Raw genomic sequence first — 23,586 nt, 5'->3', positions numbered from 1 at the left:
CTAGGAGATTTTTGTTGAAAGATATTGAAGTGGTCAGATCTCAAAATGGCTTTATCAGTTGCTAAGAGTTTTCTCAAGGAAAACAGTATTAGCATGGATTAAAAACAGAAAATGCTGGAAAAACTCAGCAGGGCTGGCAGGATCTGTGGACAGAGAAACAGAGTTAACGTTTTGAGTCTGTATGACTCTTCTGCTTTCATTTCAGTATAACCATAGATAATTTGAAAGTTCTGACAAAGCTTCAATTAAGAGACTTAGCGCATGCATTAGAGATAAAGTTAGAGGAAAGGTGCATAAAGATAAAGTAGTTGAAATCATTGCCCAGCACCTGGAATTTAAAGATATGAAACCTGAGAATGGTGGCTCAGAGCTAGTACTAGCTTGAATTTTGTCACAAATGAAAAAGCTTGAGCAATAGGAAAGAATGAGAATGAAGGAGCGAGAGTTGGAAAAAGATGAAAGTCTGAAATGCTTAGAAATGGAATTTGAAAGGTGTGAAGATGGATGAAGATGGATTTTAAAATATTTTTGGAAATATGGTGGCATTCTGTAAAGAAGGATGTGTGTGCGTGTGTGTGTGTGTATGTATGTGTGTGTGTGTAATTAAACTGGGAGAAGGTTAGGAAAGACAGCTTGTCTGTGGGAGCAGAGTGATGAAAGGGGAAGGAGCTAGATGCATGCATTTGTAAGGAGAAGCTGTGGTGAAGCTGAATGTGCAAGTAAATAGGTTGGGTTTGAAATTTGCTTTATAAGTAGGAACTTGACTTTTCAGCTGTTAAATTTCAAAGGGGGCTTAGAAGTAACAAGGGACTTTTACCACATACAAAGGTTTCATAAGTAAACAAGGGAAGGTTATTAAATTTTATTTTACCTGAAAGTGGAGGCAATAGGAAAATATGAAGGACTTTTATATTTTGGAAAAAATGAGTTCAAAGAGGTGCTTAGAACAAAAGAGTCTAAGATCAAAGGGGAAAAGGATATTTAAGGAGAGATGTATAGTTGAGCTGTGTGGGGGAGTTGTCCTGAGACCAGCTCTGTGCTGAGAAAAGTTGTGAGTTTGAAGCAGCCATCAAGTGTCAAGGCAGAAAAGTCTTTGTTTTCAGAAAGCAGTCTGTTTCTGAACTTCTTTCGGTTCTGCAGCAGAGTGGAAGGGAGCGAGAAGTCATGTGGTATATTTTGTTAAAGTAACAGCAGTTTCTGCCTTGGGTTATATTACTGGATTTTTATGGTTAATATCTATAAGGGAGCTGTTACCAAGTAGTTTATTTGTGTGTTCTGATCAAGTAGTGTTTTGGGGGGAATATTTTGGAAGACTGTTTTAACTGTGTAATTTTAATCTTTGTGCTTAAGATTTTTTCTTGTTAATATATCTTTTGATTTTAATATCCTAGAAGTGTTACTGGTTTGTATTACGTATGGTAGCTGGCAAGAAAAAGGACATTTTACCCACCAGCCAAAATGGCGGCTTTTCATGCTGTATTACCCCGATCCTGCCTCGTTAATCATGCATTCCCGGGAAACATGCGTTTTGATGATGGGTGGGCTCTGATTCACCTGCCAAGCTGTCACTTCGCCACTTCAGCACGCCAGGCATCACTGTTAAAGTGCAGCTGTGCGCACACCTCTCAGTGCTTCCAGCCCAGGACTGCTGCACAGAAAGACATGGTCCTGAAAGGCAAGGAGACTTCAGCCCCCTGGTTGAGTGGTGCATCCCTCGAGTGCCTTTTGGGCAATGTGGAGGCCTTTCGTGATGATCTCCTCCACAGCGCAGGCCACAGGAGGGGCAGCAATATTGTCACTCTGGCTTTGTCAGCGATGGTGGTGATCAGTGCCAATTCTACACAGAAAGGTTGGCCATCCAATGTCAATAGAGGATGAATGATCGCATCCATGCAGCCAGGATAAGGCAACCATCTCATAACTCTAAACTCACTTGCTCACAAGGCCAGCACACATTCACTGGTATCTCGCTCACTGCCATCTCAAGGGATATCACCACTCACTCTCTCACTCACGTGTCCATCTGGCCTGATATCCTCTGAAGGCTGCCTCCTCAGCTCTCACCATCTTGAGGCCACTTGCACAGATCAACAGGTGCTCCCACACACGTCCTGGGATACCCCCTTCCCCAGCACTGCCCGTGCCCTGTAGCCTCTTCCCTTGCCTGAGGCTACTTCTCTCCTTCTCCCAAGCAAGCCCTAGCCCTGCCATTGTTGAGAAGCCACCTCTGCCTTTTGGCTGGTCTGCTAGGTTGAGATCTGCCCGTGAGCCTTCCTTCGCTGTGAAGCCTGGCGCGGGTGACTGCAAGTGTTGCCCAAAACGAGGCAAACAAACCTTGATGTAGCGAGCGAAGTGCAGCTCGCCAGGTGCACGTCGCTTATATAGAGTTTCAATCACGCTGATGTGATCAAATGATCCAGCGTGGGGGGATGATTCCGGTGAGCTCAGCTTATATTGACATGCAGATACATTACAATGAGGTTCCTGACTTCCGCCGGCAGTAAACGCAGCTCGCCATCGATGGGCAGAGGAAACAATTGCAAACTGGTTTCACGACCTCGTGAAACCGATGCTTGACCTTCTCACCATATTGTCCATTCAGGCTACCAAAGACGCCTGCGCCAGCCCTGGGATTCTATACTTCTGGGATTGGGAGTTTCCCCCTCTTTTTTGAAATAGAAAAATGACGTTATGATCAGTAAGACAAGTGTTCCTCTGGGATTTGGCTTGTTCAGAGAATAACGTCACCTGCTTTCCATAACAAAGGGAAAAATTGAAAAGGAAGAAAGAGAGAGAGGAAGTATGATTTAGCAAAAGAGAAACTTAAGTTAAAGGGTGAAAGAAGGAATGGTAAATCAGGAAATGAATCTGGTTCTGCTGAGAACTTTGATTTGATGACGAATCTTTGTTTAGTGCCTAAATTTGCAAACGATGGAGTTGAGAAATATTTCATCTCATTTGAAAAGGTATCTGTGATTTGAAGTGGCTAAAAGATGCTTGGACTTTAATGTTTTGATGGGCATTGCGGTAAATGTGTATACAAGTTTAATTGTGGACCAGTCAGGGGATGATGAAGTTATTAAGAAGGCCACACTCGATGCTTACGAATTAGTCCCTGAAGCTGATCAGTTAAAGTTTTGGACTCTGAGCCGGTGGCCTCATCAGGCTTTTGTGGAGTTTGCAAGGGAAAAGGAGATGTTATGGGAGCAATGATTTTGTTCTTTGAAGTTGGAACAAAATTTTGATATGTAAGAGAGATGGTAATTCAAGAGGAGTTTCAAGATAGTATTCCAATGAGTATCAAAACTTATTTAGATGAAAGACAAATTAAGGGGCAAAGATGCTGCTGTGATATCTCACACAGACAACTGATTGTAGGAAAAGGTTTGTAAGGAGGTCAGGAAAGGAATTGGAGATATAGAAAGCCTAGCGATGGGAAAAGAGCAGACTGAAGGACACCAGCCTACTAAAGATGGAAAAGTAGAATCCAAAAGTGAAGTGAAGAAAATAATTTGTTATCATTACAATAAAGCTGTACATGCAAAGTCAAATTTCTGGAAATTAATTGGGAAATTGATTGCAGTGATAGGAACTAGGAAGGACTCTGTAAATAAAAATGCTTTGGGATCTGAGTATCATGAAGCTATTAATGTTTATAATGTTATTGGAATTTAATATTTTTTAAATAGAGGTTTAGTCTGTGGGTGTGTCTGTGTGTGTTTAATTGGATTAAAGCCCCCTAGCCTGTGAGCTTTGATGTATAATAGTTTTGAGAGGTACATTTGCATTTTGTTGAATCGAGCATTCAAGAAGGGGAGTGAAATCTTGCACCTAGCTAGGAGACACCAATCAATGCTTATATTACTAAAAAAATTGGGACTATGAAAGGGGTTTTATTGTTAGAAGAGGTGGAGTTCAAAGGGCCTGATGATACAATCAGAATTTGCATTCAAAGGGGAGTGCTGGGTATAATAGAAAGCAGTTTTGTGTGTGCAGGGCAGAGACATGTAACATCAAAGCAGCTGCAAACCTACAACTTGTCTGCAAAGGAACCAAAGTGAAAGGAACCTCATTTTGAATTTGTAAGGTGAAAATGCTTAGCCTGGTGTCTGTTTAAATTCTATGGGTTGTTGTTGCCTTGGTGGAGGTTACTTGGGAATTTGTTAAAAGGCTAAGAAAGTAGTAATTTGTAGCCAGGTATATGTGTTTAATACCTTGTTGTAAATTAATAAATGTCTCATTTACATTGATATAAAAACCTCTTGAGAACTGGTGGTCTTATTCCTGAATTTAGAGCTGCAACTCAAAATACACCACTTGAAAATATAGGTTATGACAGTTGCTTAAAGTTTCCCTCTGGGATTTTAAATAACAGCCTTTACCAACTGCTGTGTCATAATACTGAGTACCAAGTTAGTGACAAACTGATGGCATTTGTATATGTACAAAAGGAGAAGCCAGAATTAGCCAGAGAGTTTTCCAACCAACCCAGGGAAATTCTGAAACAGGATTTTGTGTGTGAGGGAAACGTGTTTCCTATTATTTCAAAGGAGGATGGGAAGCCTATCAGAATTTTGAGAGATATTGGCACATCCATCCCTAATATTATGGAATTGTGCCATCTGCTGCCAGAAGAAGTATTGCAGGAGAAATTGTTAATTGGAGGAATACGTGGTGAATTCAAACCCGTACTATTGTACAGGGTGGGGTTAAACATGATTTGAAGACATAAGAAGTAATTGTTGGAGTGGTAGAGAAACTGCCCAATACCAGAGTTCAGTTCATTTTGCAAAATGATAATGTTGGGTCTCAAATATTCACTACCCCTAGAGTGGTGGAAGAACCATTTGAAACACAGTCTACTGAGGTTTTACAACTAGACCGTCCTGCGTTATTTCCAGATTGTGTGGTGATGAGATCACAGGCACAAAAAATTAGACAGGAAGAGGAAGAATCTAAAAGAAAGGGGGAGGATGCTGAAGTTCAGTTGGTTGGGTCAATTTTTGAAAAGTTATCCCAGGAAGAGAAGGTTAGAGAGAATGAGGCTGAAATGTTAAGTCCATCAAATTTGGTGATGTTACCACAGAAGAATCCAGAAATAAAAGAGCTGTATCTGACAGCTTGTCCTGAAACTGGGGTAGAATACATTCCAAAGTGTTATTATCTCAAGGACAATGTACTAATGAGGAAATAGAAACCAGCTCAAGTCCCTGCAGATACAAAGTGGGCCGTAGTCCACCAGGTAGTAAATCCATCTGGTTATTGGAATGAAATTTTAAGGTTGGCTCATGAAAACCCAATGGCCGGACATTTGGGAGTTCGGAAAACCCAAACTAAAATACAAAAACATTTCTATTGGCCTGGACTACATTAAGATGCCATTAAATTGTGTCAGAAATGCCACACATGTCAACTGGTAGGAAAACCTCAAGCAGTAATTAAACCTTTAATTCCTATTCCAGCATTTGAGGAACCTTTTAATAGGGTCCTGATTGACTGCATAGGACACCTCCCTCTTACTAACTGTGGGAATCAGTATTTACTGATGATCATGGATGTGCCCATGAGATATCCAGAAGCAATATCTTTAAGGAAATCACAGAAAAGGTGACTGTAGAAGAATTAATTAAATTCTTTACGAGATATGGATTACCAAAAGAAATACAATCTGATCAGGGTTCAAATTTCATGTCCCAGCTGCTTAAGGAAGTAATGAGCAGTTTGGAATAGTTTGGCCATCTGCTTATCACCCTGAATCTCAAGCTGCTTTGGAAAGGCAGCATCAAACTTTAAAAACCATGATTAGCATTTATGGTCAAGAATATCCTCATGATTGGGATCAAGGGATTCCATTCTTGTTGTTTGCTATTAAGAATGCCCCCAATGAGTCAGCAAAGTTCAGTCCATTTGAGTTAATTTAATTTATTTATTTAAAGTCTTGCTTCAGTTGTATAGAAGCTTGGTTAGACCGCACCTAGAGCACCTTGTGCAGTTTTTGTCCCCTTACCTCAGAAATGATAATATTGCCATAGAGAGAGTGCAATGAAGATTCATCAGACTTGTTCCGAGGATGGCAGGACTATCTTATGAAGGGAGAATGGGTAAACTGGGCCTGTATTCTCTAGAGTTTTGAAAAATAAGAGATGATCTCATTGAAACATACAAAATACTTAAAAGAGAGAGGGCAGATGCAGGTAAGATGTTTCCCCTGGTTAGGGAGTCTAGAACCAGGGGACACAATTTCAAAATAAGGGGGAAGCCACTTAGGACTGAGATGAGGAGAAATTTCTTTACTCAGGATGTTGTGAATCTTTGGAATTCTCTACCCCAGAGGACCGTAGAAGCTCAGTAATTGAGTACATTTAAGGTAGAGATTGATAGATTTCTGATTAACAATAATATAAAGGCTTATGGGAATAGTGTGGGTGAAAGACATTGAAGTATTCAGTCACCATGAGTATATTGAATGGTGGAGCATGCTCAACAGGCTGAATGGCCTTCTCCTGTTCCTATGTTCCAGTGTCACGGAATAAGGGGACCACTCAAGCTGATTCCAGAGAAATTAGTAAATCAGAGTTTTAAAAACTACCCTCCTGAATTACTTAACAAAATCCAGAGAAAGGTTAATTAGTGCATGTGAGTGAGCCAGGGGCTATTTAAATTTATCTCAGTAAGTAATGAAAGTGAATACAGATAAAAGGGCAAAAGCTCGTAGCTTTGTTGCTAGAGAGAAAGTTCTGGTGTTGTTGCCAGTCTCAGGTGAAACATTGAAGGCAAGGTTCAGGGGACATTACCAGATTGAAAAGAAACTGGAGTACCAACCACATCATTCAGATAGGAGAAAGAGTCAGTGTCTGTGCCATGTGAACATGCTAAATTGTTACTTTGACAGGCAGGATAAACAGAAGGAAGTGCTAATAATTGTAGTTAAAAAGGAAGGAAGAGAAGAGTTTTCAGGGGATAGAACAAAATTTAAAAATTCTGAAATTTATCTTCCTCTGATTAAATTGGAAAGTAGGGTATTACTTAAGAATTTAAATGTAATATTAAGTTACCTTCTAGAGAATTGTAAAAGTGGCTTACAAAACCTGTTGCAGTCACAAAAGTCAATTTGTGAGAATAGGGAGTACAATTTTAACCATGCATGATGTTAATGTGGGAAAGTCAGTTTCAATAAGGCAACATGCATATAGATTAAATCTGGCAAAATTAGCTCAAGTTCAGGAAGAAATTGAATTTATGCTTCAAAATGACATAATGAAATTAATTTGTAGTTGTTGCATTTCAAAGGAGTCTCAAAGGTATTAAAGAACATTTGCATTTTACAGGAGTTCGTGAGTAAGTAGAGGCAGGCGTTTTAAGTTTTATTGACCTGAAATAGAGGTAAAATAGAACATGAAAGGAGAATATTTGTCCTGAGAAACAGTTTGTTTTGAATTTCTCTTTTGAAGAAAACCAAATCAGTGTGGGTTTGTTCTGGAAGTCATGGATTGTACTTCTGTTTAGAGTGAAAGCAATTTCTCGGTTTGTAATATTTTCTGGATTTTATGATTAAGAATCTTTCAGGGCTGTTGCAAAAATGATAGTCTTATTGCATACCTTTGTTAAAGCATTTTGGGAGTTATATGTAAGATTTTTGCTAACTGTATCTTTTATCTTGTACGTTTCAGTTTTATCTTTTCTTTCTTTGAATAAACATTTTAACTCTCCAATTTATAAAAGTTATCACTGCAGTCCTGTGCTTGTGTTTAGTAGCTTTCCCTCCTTTTTTCTACAATACAGGGAAAAAATTACGATCAGCCGAGACGGATTTCAATTTGAGATCTGGCTTGCTCAGCACTAACATCAGCTGCAGTCATAAGGCTATCTGCACCCCTTTGTAGCCTCCTTGTGTCCTCGTCACATCTTACTATCCTCCCGATCTTTGTGTCATCAGCAAATTTAGCAACCATACCTTTGGTACCTTCATCTAAGTTGTTAATATAATTGAAAAACATTGAGGCCCCAACACTGATCCCTTTGACACACCACTTGTTATATCTTGCCAACCAGAAAAATACCCATTTCTACCCACCCTCTGTTACCTGTTAGCTAGCCAATCTTCGGTTCATGCCAATATGTTACCCCCTACACAATGAGCTTTTACTTTCCGCAATAACCTTTGACGTGGCACCTTATCAAATGTCTTCTGGAAATCTAAATGCAGTACATCTATCAGTTCCCCTTTATCCAAAACATACATCACTTCTTCAAAGAACTCCAATAAATTGGTTAAACATGATTTCCCTTGAACAAAACCAAGTTGACTTTGCCTGATTATCCTGAATTTTTGCAAGTGCCCTGCTATAAATCTTTAACAATAGCTTCTAACATTTTCCATATGAGAGATGCTAAGCTAATTGGCCTGGAGTTTCCTGCTTTTATCTCCCTCCTTTTCTGAATAAATGAGTTACAGTCACTATTTTCCACTCTAATGCAAGCTTCCCAGAATCTAGCGAATTTTGGAAAGTTAAAACACATCAACTAGCTCATTAGCCACTTCTTTCAAGACCCTAGGATATAGTTCACCAGGACCGAAGACTTGTCATCCTGCAGCTCCATCAATTTTCTCAGTACCACTTCCCTGGTCATTGTAATTTTCCCAAGTTCCTCCCTCCATTCCATTTTCTGAATTACAGCTTTTTCCGGATATTAGTTGTATCCTCTACAGTGAAGATCAATGCAAAATACTGGTTCAATTCATCTGCCATCTCTTTATTTTCCATTATAATTTTCACAGACTCACTTTCTATAGGACCAACATTCTTTGTTAACTCTTTTTTAAAATATCTATAGAAACTCTTACTATCTGTCTTTATATTTCTAGCCAGGTTTCTCATGTACTCTAATTTTTCCTTCCTTATCAATCTTCTGGTCATTCTTTGCTTTTTTATATCTGCCCAATCTTCTGAACTGCCATCCATCCTTGTGCAATTACCAGCTTTTTCTTTAAGTTTGATACTCTCTTTAATTTTGTTTTAGTTAAGCACGGATAGTGGGTCCTCCCTTTGGAAATTTTTCTTTCTTGTTGGAGTGTATCTATTCTGTGTATTCTGAAATGCCCCTTAAATGTCCATCACTGCATCTCTATTGCCCTATCCCTTAACCGAATTTGGCCATTCAGTTTAGCTAGCTGTGCTTTCTTGCCCTAATAATTTCCCATATTTAAGTCTAAAATACTAGTCTTGAACCCACTCTTCTCTCCTTCAAACCGAATGTAAAATTCAATCATATTATAATTGGTGCTATTCAGGGCAGCTTCACTATGAGGTCATTAATTAATCCTATCTTGTTGCATTACACCAGGTCTAGTATAGCCTGCTCTCTGGTTGGTACCAGAAGGTGCTGCTTTAAGCAATTGTCCCGAAAACATTCTATGAATTCCTCATCTCGTCTGCCTTTGCCCATTTGATTTTCCCAGTCTATTTGCTGATTAAAATCCCCCAGGATGCATCTCGCCTGATCCTGCCGCTGCAAAATAGATAAAGGAGAACCTATGGATGTGCTGCACTTAGATACACAAGATATAACCTCATAGTGTGGGGGTAACTTATTTGCATGGATAGAGGATTGGTTAGCTAAGAGGAAACAGAGATTAGGCATAAATGGGTCATTTCTGGGTTGACAAGATGTAAGGAGTAAAGGGACAGAGGGATCAGTGTTGAGGTCTCAACCATTTACAATCTATATCAATGACTTGGATGTCAGGATTGAAAGTATGGTTACTAAATTTGCTTATGACACAAAGATATGTAAGAAAGTAACTTTTAAAGAAAACATTATGGCCCATAACTTCTGATCTCAGGGGTGTTGTACCTGGAGGGAGGGGGGGTGGGGGGGGGAGGGCTGTAATTAGGGGGAAGGGGGTTGGAAGGGGGATGGGGGTGAAGGGGGCATGGGGGTGAAGTGAGAAAGGCAGGGTGAAGGAGGGGAAGTGGGGGCGTGAAGGGGGATACCCCAAAGACATGCTAGGGGACCCACTTCTGAAAGTCCCCATGTAAGGATTGCACAGCAATTGCTCAGGAAGTTCAAATTTCTGTTGTGCAATTTACTTGCACTGGGAACCATCTGAAACGCTGACATAAATCCTAGACTTCGGAGGGTTATGACTATCTTACAGGAATAGTTACCCAGGAAAATTTAGAAGTATTAAAATCACTTCTAACCCTGTAGTACTGACATTCTGACTCCCCACACAGGATCCCTTGATTACCTGACAACCCCACTCCGACTACTCTCCACATCATCCCTGATAACCCTACCCCACCCACACCTACACGCCGACTTCCCCCCAACGACCACCAACTGCCTGCCTGACCTCCCGACTGCCCCTCAATCATCCAAACTACCCGACTAACCTCCACCAACTAAAACACCACCCCCAACTAAAACCCCCACCTGACTACCCCCACACTCACCCAACTAACCTCATTGACCAACCCCCTCTGATTGCCTGACGCCTCCCACTGACCACCCCCGCTCTGACCACCCACACCCCCATTGACCAACTTCCTCTGACCACCCATCCCCCCAACTAACTACTTCATCTCACTAGTCCATCCCATCACTGACCACCCAACCCTCCCCAAAGACCACACAAATACCCCCACTGACCACACCCCCACTAACCACCCAAACACCCACTGAGCATTACCCCCCACTGATCACTGCTTTACTGACCACTTGACCCCTGCCTGCACTGATCAATCCCTAACTGACAAATGCCCACTAACCATTCAAACTCCACCAATGACCATTCCTCCACTGACCACCCCCTAATGACCACCCAGCCCCCCACCCCACCCACTGACAATGGTTTCATCAGCTGACCAGTTAAAGGTGATGCATTTTAAAGGTTGGATTAGGTGCATGAATCAGATTTTCATTCTATTCAGAAACATTTTTAGCTATGATCCTTTGTAACCAAGTACTTAAATATACTGGGTGGAATTTAATGCCCTCCTCTGTGGCAACTTTGGCAGTGGGGCCATTTAGTCAGGCAGGAGGGGGTTGGGTTTGGACCCTGTCACCTTCCTGCCTCCACCCCAATTAAGTCCAGGTTGGGCAGGCCTGTGGGTGGCCAAATTGCCCAGCTGCCAGTTGAGGCCCTAAGTGGGCACTTAATGCCCACATAAGAGCCTGATCTGCCGCTGCTGGCATTAACCCAGCAGTGGGCTGAGCTAATCACCAAACGAGCAGCTTGGCAACAAGCCTGTGCAGGGTTGCTTTCTGTCTCCCGGGTTGCTTCGTTCAAAGGAACTCGGTGACTGATCGATGGACCTGACTTCGGGAAGGAGAAATAAAACCCCTGCATGGGCCGTTGCTACTGAACTCCCTCCACCGCAAAGCCCCTCCAGCCATCACTCACCTTTGTGCCTGGGTCCATCCATGATCTGAGGCCTTGGGTCAGTTTCATACCTGCAGCAGCCACTTCCTCTGGCAGCCTCTGATTGGCTGGCTGCTCTCAGCAGGAGGGACCTCTGTGCCCAGGGTCCTTGATCCTGGGGCAGGCCCGCCTCTGCCCTGTCAAGTGCCTGAGTAGCTATTGATGTGTTGGGCCTTCCCGAGAAGAGGTGACATGAGGGCTCTCAGTGGGTCTCCAGCTGGTGGCCTCCATTAAACACTGCCCACTCTGTTTGATGCTTTTACATATAATGATTCAAATTATCAGTTATAAATCAGGACAAAGGAACTTATCTGACTTTTACCAGGGTTAATGGCATCCAACATTTCTCTCCACACTGGAAACGGTAAAGGGCTGTTGAATTTGTCGATGGACAGGACACCATCTGCTAGTGACAGCGAACTACCCTCATCGCTAATCCTGTAAATATTAAACAATTGAGTATAAATTGACCATAAACACTTTCCTGAGTAAAGTTACCAACTTGCACTGAGTTTTTCAGAAAAGTTTATGTCCTACCTCCTCTTCCGAGATACTTCCTCCTGAAATAAACAAAACACAAGTCTGAGTTTGACTGTCTCTATCCTGAAAGCAGGAATTGCACTCACATTGTCACAAGCGGCTGAGAATTGTCAATTCTGATTGGTGCAGACGTGGAAAAGAAAGAGGATGTTACATAAAGGATATAGAAACACAGGAGAAAGTGCTTGTAAGTCTGTTTTTAATTCTAAGAAGCTAGAACTAACAGCAAAGATTGATCAACTTTACTCTAGAAAAGAGAAGACCTGATAGAGATCTTTAAAATTATGAAAGGGGTCAATTCGATAGATTTAGTGAAGATGTTTCCACTTGTCGGGAGATCAAAAATAGGGTCATTAAACATAATATTGTAACAAATAAACCCAATGGGGAGTTCAGGAGAAACTTGCCTTCATTGGCAGGGGTATTGAGTATAAAAGCTGGGAAGTCATGCTGCAGCTATATAGAACCTTGGTTAGGCCACACTTGGAATATTGCGTGCAATTCTGGTCACCTTATTACCAGAAGGATATGGAGGCATTGGACAGGGTGCAGAGGAGGTTTACCAGGATGCTGCCTGGTCTGGAGGTTATTAGCTATGAAGAGAGTTTGGAGAAACTCGGATTTTTCTCACTAGAGCGATGGAGATTGAGAGGCGACTTGATAGAAGTTTACAAAATTATGAATGGCATGGACAGAGTAGATAGTCAGAAGCTTTTTCCCTGGGTGGAAGAGTCAATTACTAGGGGACATGGGTCTAAGGTGAGAGAAGAAAAGTATAGAGGAGATAAGTGGGGTAAGTTTTTTACGCAGAGGGTAGTGTCTGGAATTCGCTGCCAGAGGAGGTGGTGGAAGTAGGTACGATAGCGGTGTTTAAGAGGCAGCTCGACAAATACATGAATAGGATGGGAATAGAGGGATACGGACCCCGGAAGTGCAAAATATTTTAGTTGATGGGCAATATGATTGGCGCAGGCTTGGAGGGCCGAAGGGCCTGTTCCTCTGCTGTACATTTCTTTGTTCTTTGTTCTTTACCACAAAGATGATGAGAAAGTGGAACTGTCACAATGGAGTCACTGGGTGGAATTTAATGTGAGCCACGTGAGTCTTGTCCGCTGGCTGGTGAGCTGGAGAGAGCCCAGGGTCATCTGTTTTTGGGAGGGTCTGCTGTGGCAATCAGGCTCTCAATTGGACAGCGGCAGAACTTCCCTGAGATGAAGAGAGGGGTGAAGGTCACGCCCATTGAGAGCTGCCAACCAATCAGAGGCTGGAAGCTCTTCATTGCTCAGCAGCACCACTGGGGAGGGGATGGCTGGTACCAGTAATGCACCCACCAGAGTCCCAGGAGCATGGAGGGACCTGGGCCACAGGTGAGTGATGGATGGCGGGGGATTATGGGTTGATGGTTACAGGCAAAGGTGGAGAGGTGTGGAGGTGGGGAGGGGTGTGGAGGTGGGGAGGGGAGTAGAGGTGGGGAGGGGTGGAGGGGTGTGGAGGTGGGGAGGGGTGGAGGGGTGTGGATGTGTGGAGGTGGGGAGGGAGGGAAAGGGAGGGGTTGGGGTAGAGGGGGGAAAGTGGGGAGAGGTGGAGTGGTGGAGGAGTGGAGGTGGAGGGGTGGGGGAGGGGGAGAGGGGGAAGGGTGGAGGAGGGAAAGTGGGGAGGGATGGGGGAAAGTGGGGTGGGATGGGGGAAAGTGGGGTGGGGTGGGGGGAAAGTGGGGAGGGGTGGGGGGAAAGTGGGGAGGGATGCGGGGGCAAAGTGGGGAGGGGTGGGGGCAAAGTGGGGAGGGATGTGGGGGCAAAGTGGGGAGGGGTGGGGGCAAAGTGGGGTGGGGTGGGGGGGAAGTGGGGAGGGGTGTGGGGGGAAAGTGGGGAGGGGTGCAGGGGGGAAAGTGGGGAGGGGTGTGGGGGGAAAGTGGGGTGGGGTGGGGGTGAAGTGGGGAGGGGTGCGTGGGGGAAAGTGTGGAGGGGTGTGGGGGAAAGTGTGGATGGGTGGGCGTGGAAAGTGGGGAGGGGTAGGGGGAAAGTGGGGAGGGGTGGGTGTGGAAAGTGGGGAAAGGAAGTGGGGAGGGGTGGGGGGAAGTGGGGAGGGGTGGGGGGAATTGGAGAAGGGGACGGGGTAAGTGGGGGTGAAGTGGGGAGGTGTAGGGGAAGTGGGGAGGGAAGTGGGGAGAGGTGGGGGAAGTGGGGAGGGGGAGATGGGGGTGTAGTGGGGAGGGGAAGTGGAGATGGAGGAAGTGGGGATGAAGTGGGGAGGGAGGGGGAAGTGGGAGGGCTGGGTGGGTGGGGGTTGGGGGAAAATTGGGGATTGGTGGGTGTGGGAAGTGGGGACCGGCGGGTAAGGGGGAGGGGAGAGAGGGAGGACAAGGACATTGGGTCGGAGGGAGGAAGGTGGGAGGAGACAAGGACAACAGAGTGGCTCTCAGCATTTCAAAATCACCATCACAAAGATCCCTCAATCAGTCACTGAGTGTCTTTGAATGAGGGACCCCCAGAGAAACGCAGCAACAACTCTGACTGAGTTTGTGTTTTGAGCTTCCCTCTTGGTGATATATTTACCTGCCTGCCGCTGGGGGAATACCAGCGACAGTGAGATCAGATCCTTAAATAAGCACTTAAGTGGCTCAACTGTAAGTGGGAAGGCAATTCACCAGCCTTCCCGGTATGGACTTAACCCGGTCAGAGGCTGGAAGGGGCCTCCCACCACCAAACTCACCTGGTGGGAGAATATTAAATTCCGCCCACCAATGGGAAAGATGCATTTAAGCCGAAGCTCGATAAGCACGAGGGGGAAAGAAGCAGAAGGATATATTGACAGGGGGAATAAAGTGGGATGGGAGGAGGCTCGTGTGGATCATGCTGTGACTGTGCACTTTCACTGAACTAAACTGAAATATAATCCCTCACCTTCAGAAATATCACTCCATCTTTTTGTTCCAACTGTTTTTCCAACTTTGAGAGTTTCTCCTGAATAGAATTTAAATTCTCCTGAATTTCACGAAGATTTCTCTCCATTGTTTTTAGAATTTTTCCCTCTTCTTCCCTGAGATCTCGGATTAAACGCTGTTCCTTCTCAGTGAGAATCTGGTGCATTTTAGTGAACTCGGATGTGATGTGGGTCTGCAGAATGTTCGACTGTTTCTAGAAGAAGAAACGTTAAAAATAATATGTTTCTGTAATAAAAACAATAAAATAATGAATTAAATTTGGAAGGTCAGCACAGGGAGGCTTTACTCTAATTTGGGAAATCTCCTGTTTCTGCTGCTGCTCCATTTCTAGAACCGTCGATTTCTTCTGTGTGAGAGAATCGAAGGAAGATGTCACCCGATCCTGGGATTGGAAGAGAAAAATCAGAAAATAAAAGTGTGAGACCATGAAAATGTGATCAAATAATCAGATGATCAAAACTGTTCCCTTTTACCTTGTACATTCCAACAGCTTCTTCAATCAGGATGAAGCGGTGCTCTCTGTGTTCCCGCGAAGCCACACAATTCACACAGATCAATTTCTTGTCAGTTTCACAAAACAGCTTCAGTTCTTCCTCATGTTCCTCACAGTGAAGTTTACTTTCCTTCTCTTTCGGATTCAGCTTTAATTCTCGAGCTTTCTCAGCCAGATTCGCTAAGACCTGACTGCCTCTGAGGTTTCTTTCCGGATACTCCTGTCTACATTCCGAGCAGGAGTTTGTCCCCTTCTTCTCCCAACACTGGGTGATACAGGAGCGGCAGAAGTTGTGTTCACACTCCAGTGAAACCGGGTCAGTGAAGAAATCAAGACAAATGGGACAAATTGCCTGCTCAGTCCAGCTCTCCTCTTGCTGTCTGGAAGCCATGTTCACACTCAGCACTTCCTGATTCAAACCCCTTTTAGTGTCGATGTTACTGAGCTGGTGAAAATCTTCAGCTCAGCAATTTCCTGATGAAGTTCACAGCAATACTCAGGGAATTATTATTGTCCGCTAGTTTATTTATTTTACACTGGGCGGCCAAACCTGGAGTGATAGCGAGGAAAACCTTAGCGAGAGGGCTGAAGAATAATTGAACGCAAGAGAGGAGGGTGAAAGTCCGTGGAGGGAGAATTTCGTGGAGGGTGAAAGTCCGTGGAGGGTTGGGCAGTGGGGGTGGCTGGAGAGAGGGTGGGTGGAAGCGGAGTTTTAACCCTGTGAGTGACAGGAATCCTGCTGCTCTCCATTTACTTCTGCCTCAAAGCAATTGTAACCACCTCACCGGGACTGGACATTGAATATGTTCTTAAAACGCATGGGACACAATCTGAAATCTATTGTACAGTGCATTCTGTCCTGTCCCTTTAAGTCCACAATATTGAACATTCTATCACTGGTCACTTGGGAAGAGACATGTGCCTCTGTATCATTGCTGGAACCAACCCTGCAACTTTTGGCAGGGAATTTATTTGTATCAGCTGTCCATTGACATACTTTATATGTCTGTGTAAAAGTTCCTTTGTGTAAGAGTTCCTAAGATTAATTTTTAGTCAAAAAGTAAAGAGGTCAACTTTTACATGAGTGACATTTTGGATGGTTTGAAATCCACCATCTCCCACCGTCTCTCTATCGCGGAGTTGCCAAGTCCGACACTGTTCCTGTTAATCCCTCTCCCAAAAGTGATGCAAAATAAGCCACAAAGTATTTTTAATTATTGAATTTTTATTTATATATAAATAATAACCTTCATGGAGACAGACATGAATTTCTGTGAACTAAATGCATGCATTTATCAAAAACAAGAGTGATCTCTATAAATTTGTATAATTTCATTCAGTATTTTCACAGAACAGAAAAGAATTCTACTTAACAGCAGAGCATGAATTAAAATGCATAAAAATCACCCTCCTTCTCCTCATCTTCAGAACCAAATAACACGTCCCAATCTGCTTCTTGAATGGCATCAGAATATGGATCATCAACATTATCTTCATCAGCAATCACTTCGGCATCGGCCGTATTATTCCATAAATAATCATCTTTTGTCCCATCAAGTGCATTGGATAGCCCACGTTTGTTGAATGATTTGATGACAACCTCCATTCTGATTTCATCCCAGGCCCACAACTTATTCACACAGAGTTGCGAACGTCAGAGCCCATTTGCTGCCTCTCTTGCAAAATATCTTCTCCCCTCTGATCATCCAGTCATTTCACTTTTCACTCATACTATCCTTGAAAGGCTTGTTTAGAGAGACATCCAATGGTTGAATAAGGCTAGTTGGACCACCAGGAATCACTGAAATATCAATGTGTCATGATCTAACTTCAGCCACAACGTCATTGACAAGGTCTGATCTGATCATGTCCCAGATGAGGCGACATTTTTCTGTATATAAACCACCTGGACGGAAACTCCAAACTTACCTCAGCCATATTTTCAAGTTACCCTCATCCATCCTTAATCAGGAATGTGGACAACTTCTCCTTTGCTGTTTGGGGAGGATATTTCACTTTAATATCACCGTTAGCCTGAGCTTTGTCCTGTCAGACATAGACGGCAACACTACTTTTGAGAGCAATTGTCTTCACTAACATTATTTTCTCTCCAGCTTTGCTCACCATTTGTCTGGCTGGCATATCAAAGTTCACAGGAGGCTCATCCATATCCCCAATTCAGACCAATCCATATTCACCCAGGGCTGGCTTTGAAATCTGCAATTCCTAATTTTCCTGCTTTTACCTAGGTGAAGATTTGGATAAATGTGTGAGAAATTGAGAGCCCATTCTGGTGATTTTGTATTTTGCAACTTCACCTTCCATCTGTGGCCACATGCTGGGCTTTCCTCTGTTTGCACATTTATTCTTAGGCACCCGCATGAGCTGTGTGGAGAGCTTCCTCCAATCTCTAATGTTCTTCTCTGATACCGTGAACCCCCTAGCTGCTGCACAATTGTTTCTCTGCTCTGCAATCTCAATGACTTAATCTTTGAACTGGGCTGTATATCTGCTGTTCCTTCCTGTTACCCCTATGTTGTTGCCATATTAGAGGGTGGGATTGACAGGAATGCAGAGTGCATCAGTGAGGTCATAGCCTTTAAATCACAAGTTGACATGCAGATATGAGAAGTTGTACAGCTGCCTTCAGTGGTGTGTTAGTCTATGATTCTGTCAATGAATTAGTAGGTTTGCTCCAGGGAGGGTTTGAAATCAGTGCTGAGCGGGTGGTAAGTACGAAGAGTTTGGATCTTTTCACTAAAATTCGGAGGTCAACTTTTATATGAAATCAACCAATACTCCAGTGTCTGTTGTAATTTTCCTCCTTTACAAGTGCAGTGTGAATAAACCCAGGCAATTTTCAAATGATTTCATATTGGTGAGCAGGATCCTATGCATATTGTCAATACAAGCTACAACATCTACAACACTGCAATATAGAAAACCTATCCAGGTGTGTCCTTTCCACAAAAAAATGACAAACCCCATCCATTAAAGGTTCATCAGACTACTCTCAGTCATCTGCAGAGATATAAGAGGCCATTCACAGTGCTATCCAGCAGCACTTACTCAGCAATAACCTGCTCACCAACACTCTGTTAACATTCCACCAAGGTCACTAGGCTCCTGACCTCATTACACCCTTGGTCCAATCATGGAGAAAAGAGCTGAATTCCAAAGGTGATGTGAGTGTGACTGCCCTTGACATCAAGGCAGCATTTAACCAAGAGTGGCATCAGGTAAAATTGAAGTCAATGAGAATCAGGGGAGAACTTGTGCACTATTTCGAGTCATGTATAGAGCAAAGGAAGATGAATGGGTTGTTGGAAGCCAATCAACTTCACTCCAGAAGTCACTAGGGCAATGGCCTCAGCATAACCATCTTCAGCTGCTTCATCAATGAATTTCCCTCTGTTATGAGTTCAGAAGTGGGGATGGCATGGGCACAGGACAAAGGGAGTGTTAAAGGATGTTCATTGATGATCACTCACTGCTCAGTACCATCCTAACTCCTCACTATTAAGAAATAGACAGTGGTGTTGAGGTAATGTCATTGGACTAGTTATCCAGAAGCCCTGGCTGTTATTCTGGGGAATAAAACCAGAAAATGCTGGAAAAACTCAGCAGGCCTGGCAACATGTGTGGGGAGAGAAACAGAGTTAATGTTTCGAATCTGCATGAGTCTTCTTCAGAGCTGAAGAATCGTAGAAAAGTGATGGATTTTATACTATTTAAGAGGGGGTAGAGCAGGTGGAGCAAGGTAGAAGGTCAGGGATAGGTGGGAGCTAAGGACAGATTGACAAGGATGTAATGGACAAAGGCCAAAGGGGGTGTTAATAGTAGTGGTAAAGATTAAAGAAGGTGCAGATAACAGCAGAATGTGTTAATCGCAGAACAAGGGTCAGTGCTTTGTGAAAGCACAACATAGAAACAAGTAACAAGTGGCCCGGTTGGTGGGCGGATGTGTTTTTGGAAAAAGGATAATAAAGTATAATAAATAAAAAGAAATAAATAAAAAATAAAAATCAAGCGAACTGAGCGAAAGTGCCCCAAAAGGCGGTCACCCAGACTGCGTTTTACCTCCTCAATGTAGAGGAAACCACATTGGGAGTAGTGAATGCGATAGACCAAACTGAAGGAGGTGCAAGTGAAGTTTTGCTTCACTTGAAAGGAGTGTTTGGGGCCCTGGACAGCGAGGAGGGAGGGGGTAAAGTGGCAGTTGCACCTTCTGTGATTGCATGGAAAGGTGCTGTGGGAAGGGGGTGAGGAGTTTGGGGTGATGGAGGGTGTCACAAAGGCAACAGTTCCTATGGAATGCTGACAGGGTGGGTGTTTGGTGGTGGCATCATGCTGGAGTTATCGAAAATGTTTGAGGATGATCCTTTCAATGCAGAGGCTGGAGGGGGGTAAAGTGAGAACAAGGGGGATCCAATCATGGTTCTGGGAGGGAGTGGAAGGGGTGAGGGCAGAGATGCGGGAGATGGATTAGACACGGTTGAGGGCACTGTCAACCACAGTGGAGACGGCCCCTCAGTTAAAGAAAAAGGAAGGTATGTCAGAAGTGCCGCTTTGGAAGGTGGCATCATCAGAACAGATGCGATGGAGGTGAAGGAACTGAGAGAATGTGATGGAATCCTTACAGGAAGCAGGGTGTGAGGATCTGTGGCCAAGATAGCTGTGGGAGCCGGTGGGCTTGTAATGAATATTGGTAGAGAGTTTATCACCAGAAATAGAGATGGAGAGATCAAGGAAAGGAAAGGTAATGTCAGAGATGGACCATGTGAAGGTGAGAGAGGTCTGGAACAAGTAATGTTCCACATACCCGACAAAAAGACTGACATAACTGGGCCCATGCGGGTACCCATAGCCACATCTGTGAGGATATATGGACATGGGGACATTGTTCTGGGGACATGGATTCAAATCCCACCATGAATATGGAATATAAAACTAGTTTCAGTAAAGGTGACCAGCTAAGATTGATTGTTGTCAAAACCCATCTGGTTCGCTAAGGCCCTTTAAAGAAGGAAATCTGCCATCCTTATCTGGGCCAGCCTACACAGCAGTCCAGACCCAGAATAATATGATTGACTCTTAATTGCCACTCAGTTCAAGGGCAATTAGGGATTAGCAATAAACGCTGGCCTTGCCTTTGATGCCGACATCCCATGAAAGAATGAAAAAAAATATATGCAGCAAGCCCTGAACAATATTGATACTTGGACTGATACGCAAAAATTAACATTCACACCACTCAAGTGCAGGCAATGCCCATTTGCAAAAAGAGGAAATCTAGCCATCTCCCCATGACATTTAACAGCATTACCACCAATGAATACCCCACCACAAACATCCTGGGGTTACCATTGATCAGAAACTTAACTGGACAAGCAGGCCAGAGACTAGGAATATTGCAGGGAGTAACTCCCGAAAACCTATCTACCACAAAGAAGGCACAAATCAAGAGTGTGCTGCAATACACTCCACTTACCTAGATTAGTCCAACAACATTCAAGAAGGTCCAACGCCATCCAGAAACAAGCAGTCCGCCTGATTGGCATGCCCTCCATCACCGCAAGCATTCATTCCCTCCACCACCAGCACACTGTGGAAGCAGTGTGTACCACCTGCAAGATGCACTGCAGTCACTCCCAAGACTCTTTTGCCTGCACCTTCCAAATCCATGACCTCTAATTCCTAAAAGAACATGGGCAGCAGACACATGGTGACACGAGCACATGCAAGGTCACCTCCAAGTCACACACTGCCCTGACCTGGAATTATTTCCCTGTTCCTTCACTGTGGATGGGTAAAACCTTACAACTCTCTCCCTGACACCTTCCAAAGGTGCTGTCGGAAACCCTTGGTGAGTTGCTGCAATGCAGTAAATGGTATACACTGCTGCAACAGTGTGCTGACAGTGGATGGTGTGAATGTTTAAGATGGATTCTATTTCCCCCCAACTCCATACCCTAATACACTTCAATGTGACATCAGTTTCTATCATTCCTGTATTACATTAAATGGCAGGCATTCTACGTAAATACAATGAATGGATTTGCCATTTCCAATTGTTCAAAGGGTGCATCAATATTCTATTGCAGGTTAGCAGTATTAGAGACAGAGAGAGAGAGCACAGTCAGGTTATTGCAGTAGTAACATTGAGCAGTTTATGACCCTAATCTACCTCACCTTCATACATACTGGGTGGAGTTTGTGTACTATGAACTTAGCTGACTGGAATGCTGATTAGATGTATTTTGTCAGTATACAGAAACAATTCAGAAAACCTTAATACAAAGTCGGGTTTTGGTGTGTTAGCTTGGCTTGGACTGGAATTGTAGACATACGAACATACAAAAGAGGAGCAGAAGTAGGCCATTTGGCCCCTCAAGCCTGCTCTGCCATTCAATTAAATCATGGCTGATCTGTTTATGTTTCGAGTTCCACATTCCCATCTACCCCCGGTAACCTTTGATCCCCTAGCCTAACAAGAATCTATTTACCTCTGCCTTAAAAATATTCAATGACCCTGCCTCCACCACCTTCTGAGACAGAGTTGCCAAATCTCACAACCCTCGGAAGGAAAAAAAATTCTCCTCATCTCTGTGCTATAAGGGCAATCCCTAATTTGAAAACAGTGCCCCCTAATTCTGGACTCACCAACAAGAAGAAACATCCTTTCCATGTCCACCTCGATAAGATGATTCAGGATCTTATCTACTCCAATCAAGTCACCCCTCACTCTTCCAAACTCCAGTGAAAACAAGCCCAGCCTGTCCAACCTACCCTCAGAAAACAACCTGGGTATCAATCTGGTAAACCTCCTCTGAACTGTCTCCAATGCATTTACATCCTTCCTAAATAAGGAGATCAAAACTGCACAGTAGTATTCGAGATGCAGTCTCACCAATGCCCTGTATAACTGAAATTAGCATTCAGTTTGAGAGTGAGAAACCTGGGTCGGAAACGACTGTGCTAAACTTAAAAAAGGGTAATAACAAAGGAATGAGAGCAGAGTTGGCTGGAGTGGACTGGGGAAGGAGCTTAGCAGAAAAGACAGTTGATGAACAATGGCAGACATTTAAGAAAATAGTTTATGATTCGCAAGAAAGATACATCCCAGTGAGGAAGAAGAATTCTAGGAAGGGGATAACCCAACCATTGTTCGCCAAGGAAGTTAAGGAGTATCAAATTGAAAGAAAAAACATACAATGTGGCAAAGATTAGTGCTAAGCCAGAGGATTGGGAAAGTTTTAAAAATCATCAGAAGATGACCAAAAAAAAATAAAGAGGGAGAAAATAAACTTTGAGGGTAAACTAGCAAGTGATATAAAAACTGACAGTAAGAGCTTCTTTAAATATATAAAAAGGAAGAGAGAGGCCAAAGTGAACACAGGCTTCTTAATGAATGAGGCTAGGGTACTAATGGTGAACCAGGATATGGCAGAGGAGTTGAATAAATACTTTGCATCGGTCTTCACGGTAGAAGATACTAATAGCATTGAAAAAACACTTTTAATCAGGGGCCAAAAAGGGTGGGGGGAGGAAATAAATACAATATCCATCACTAGAGAAAAAGGACTAGAGAAACTAATGGGGCTATAATATAATATATAGACTTTATTACCCTTTTTTAAGTTTAGCACAGTCGTTTCTGACCCAGGTTTCTCACTCTCAAACTGAATGCTAATTTCAGTTATACAGGGCATTGGTGAGACTGCATCTCGAACACTACTGTGCAGTTTTGATCTCCTTATTTAGGAAGGATGTAAATGCATTGGAGACAGTTCAGAGGATAAGTCCCTTGGACCTGATGGGTTGCAGCCTAGGCTATTGAAGGGAGTAGCTGCAGAGCTGGTGGATGGACTGGTAGTAATCTTCCAAGAATCCTTACATTCTGGAAATGTCCCAGAGGATTGGAAAACTGCCAATGTAGCACCCTTATTCAAAAAGGGAGGGAGACATAAAACAGATAACTATCGGCCAGTTAGCTGAACATCTGTCATTGGGAAAATGTTAGAATCTATTATAAAGGATGTAATAGCAGAGCATTTAGAAATGCAAGCTACAATCAAGCAGAGTCAGCATGTCTTCACGAAGGGGAAATGATACCTGACAAATTTATTAGAATTCTTTGAGGAGGTAACAAGCAGGAGAGATAAAGGGGAACCAGTGGATGTA

General features: G+C 43.4%; 1 protein-coding gene across 1 annotated transcript in view; it reads right to left on the bottom strand.

Annotated features, from left to right (window-relative positions):
- The window catches only part of LOC121291328 (zinc-binding protein A33-like), a 29,694-nt gene extending 13,901 nt beyond the window's left edge, over positions 1–15,793 (bottom strand). Inside the window, exons 1-5 of the mRNA XM_041212399.1 lie at positions 15,383–15,793; positions 15,196–15,291; positions 14,869–15,102; positions 11,963–11,985; positions 11,748–11,863 (exon numbers count right to left, since the gene is read on the bottom strand). Coding sequence (XP_041068333.1) covers positions 11,748–11,863; positions 11,963–11,985; positions 14,869–15,102; positions 15,196–15,291; positions 15,383–15,793 — 880 coding nt within the window. The remainder of the gene's footprint in view (positions 1–11,747; positions 11,864–11,962; positions 11,986–14,868; positions 15,103–15,195; positions 15,292–15,382) is intronic.
- Positions 15,794–23,586: the final 7,793 nt, after the last annotated feature.

This window comes from Carcharodon carcharias, chromosome 19, assembly GCF_017639515.1.
Source record: "Carcharodon carcharias isolate sCarCar2 chromosome 19, sCarCar2.pri, whole genome shotgun sequence".
Lineage (NCBI taxonomy): Eukaryota > Metazoa > Chordata > Chondrichthyes > Lamniformes > Lamnidae > Carcharodon > Carcharodon carcharias.
The sequence above is the reverse complement of the archived record's forward strand: the minus strand, read 5'-3'. Positions and strand labels throughout refer to the sequence as shown.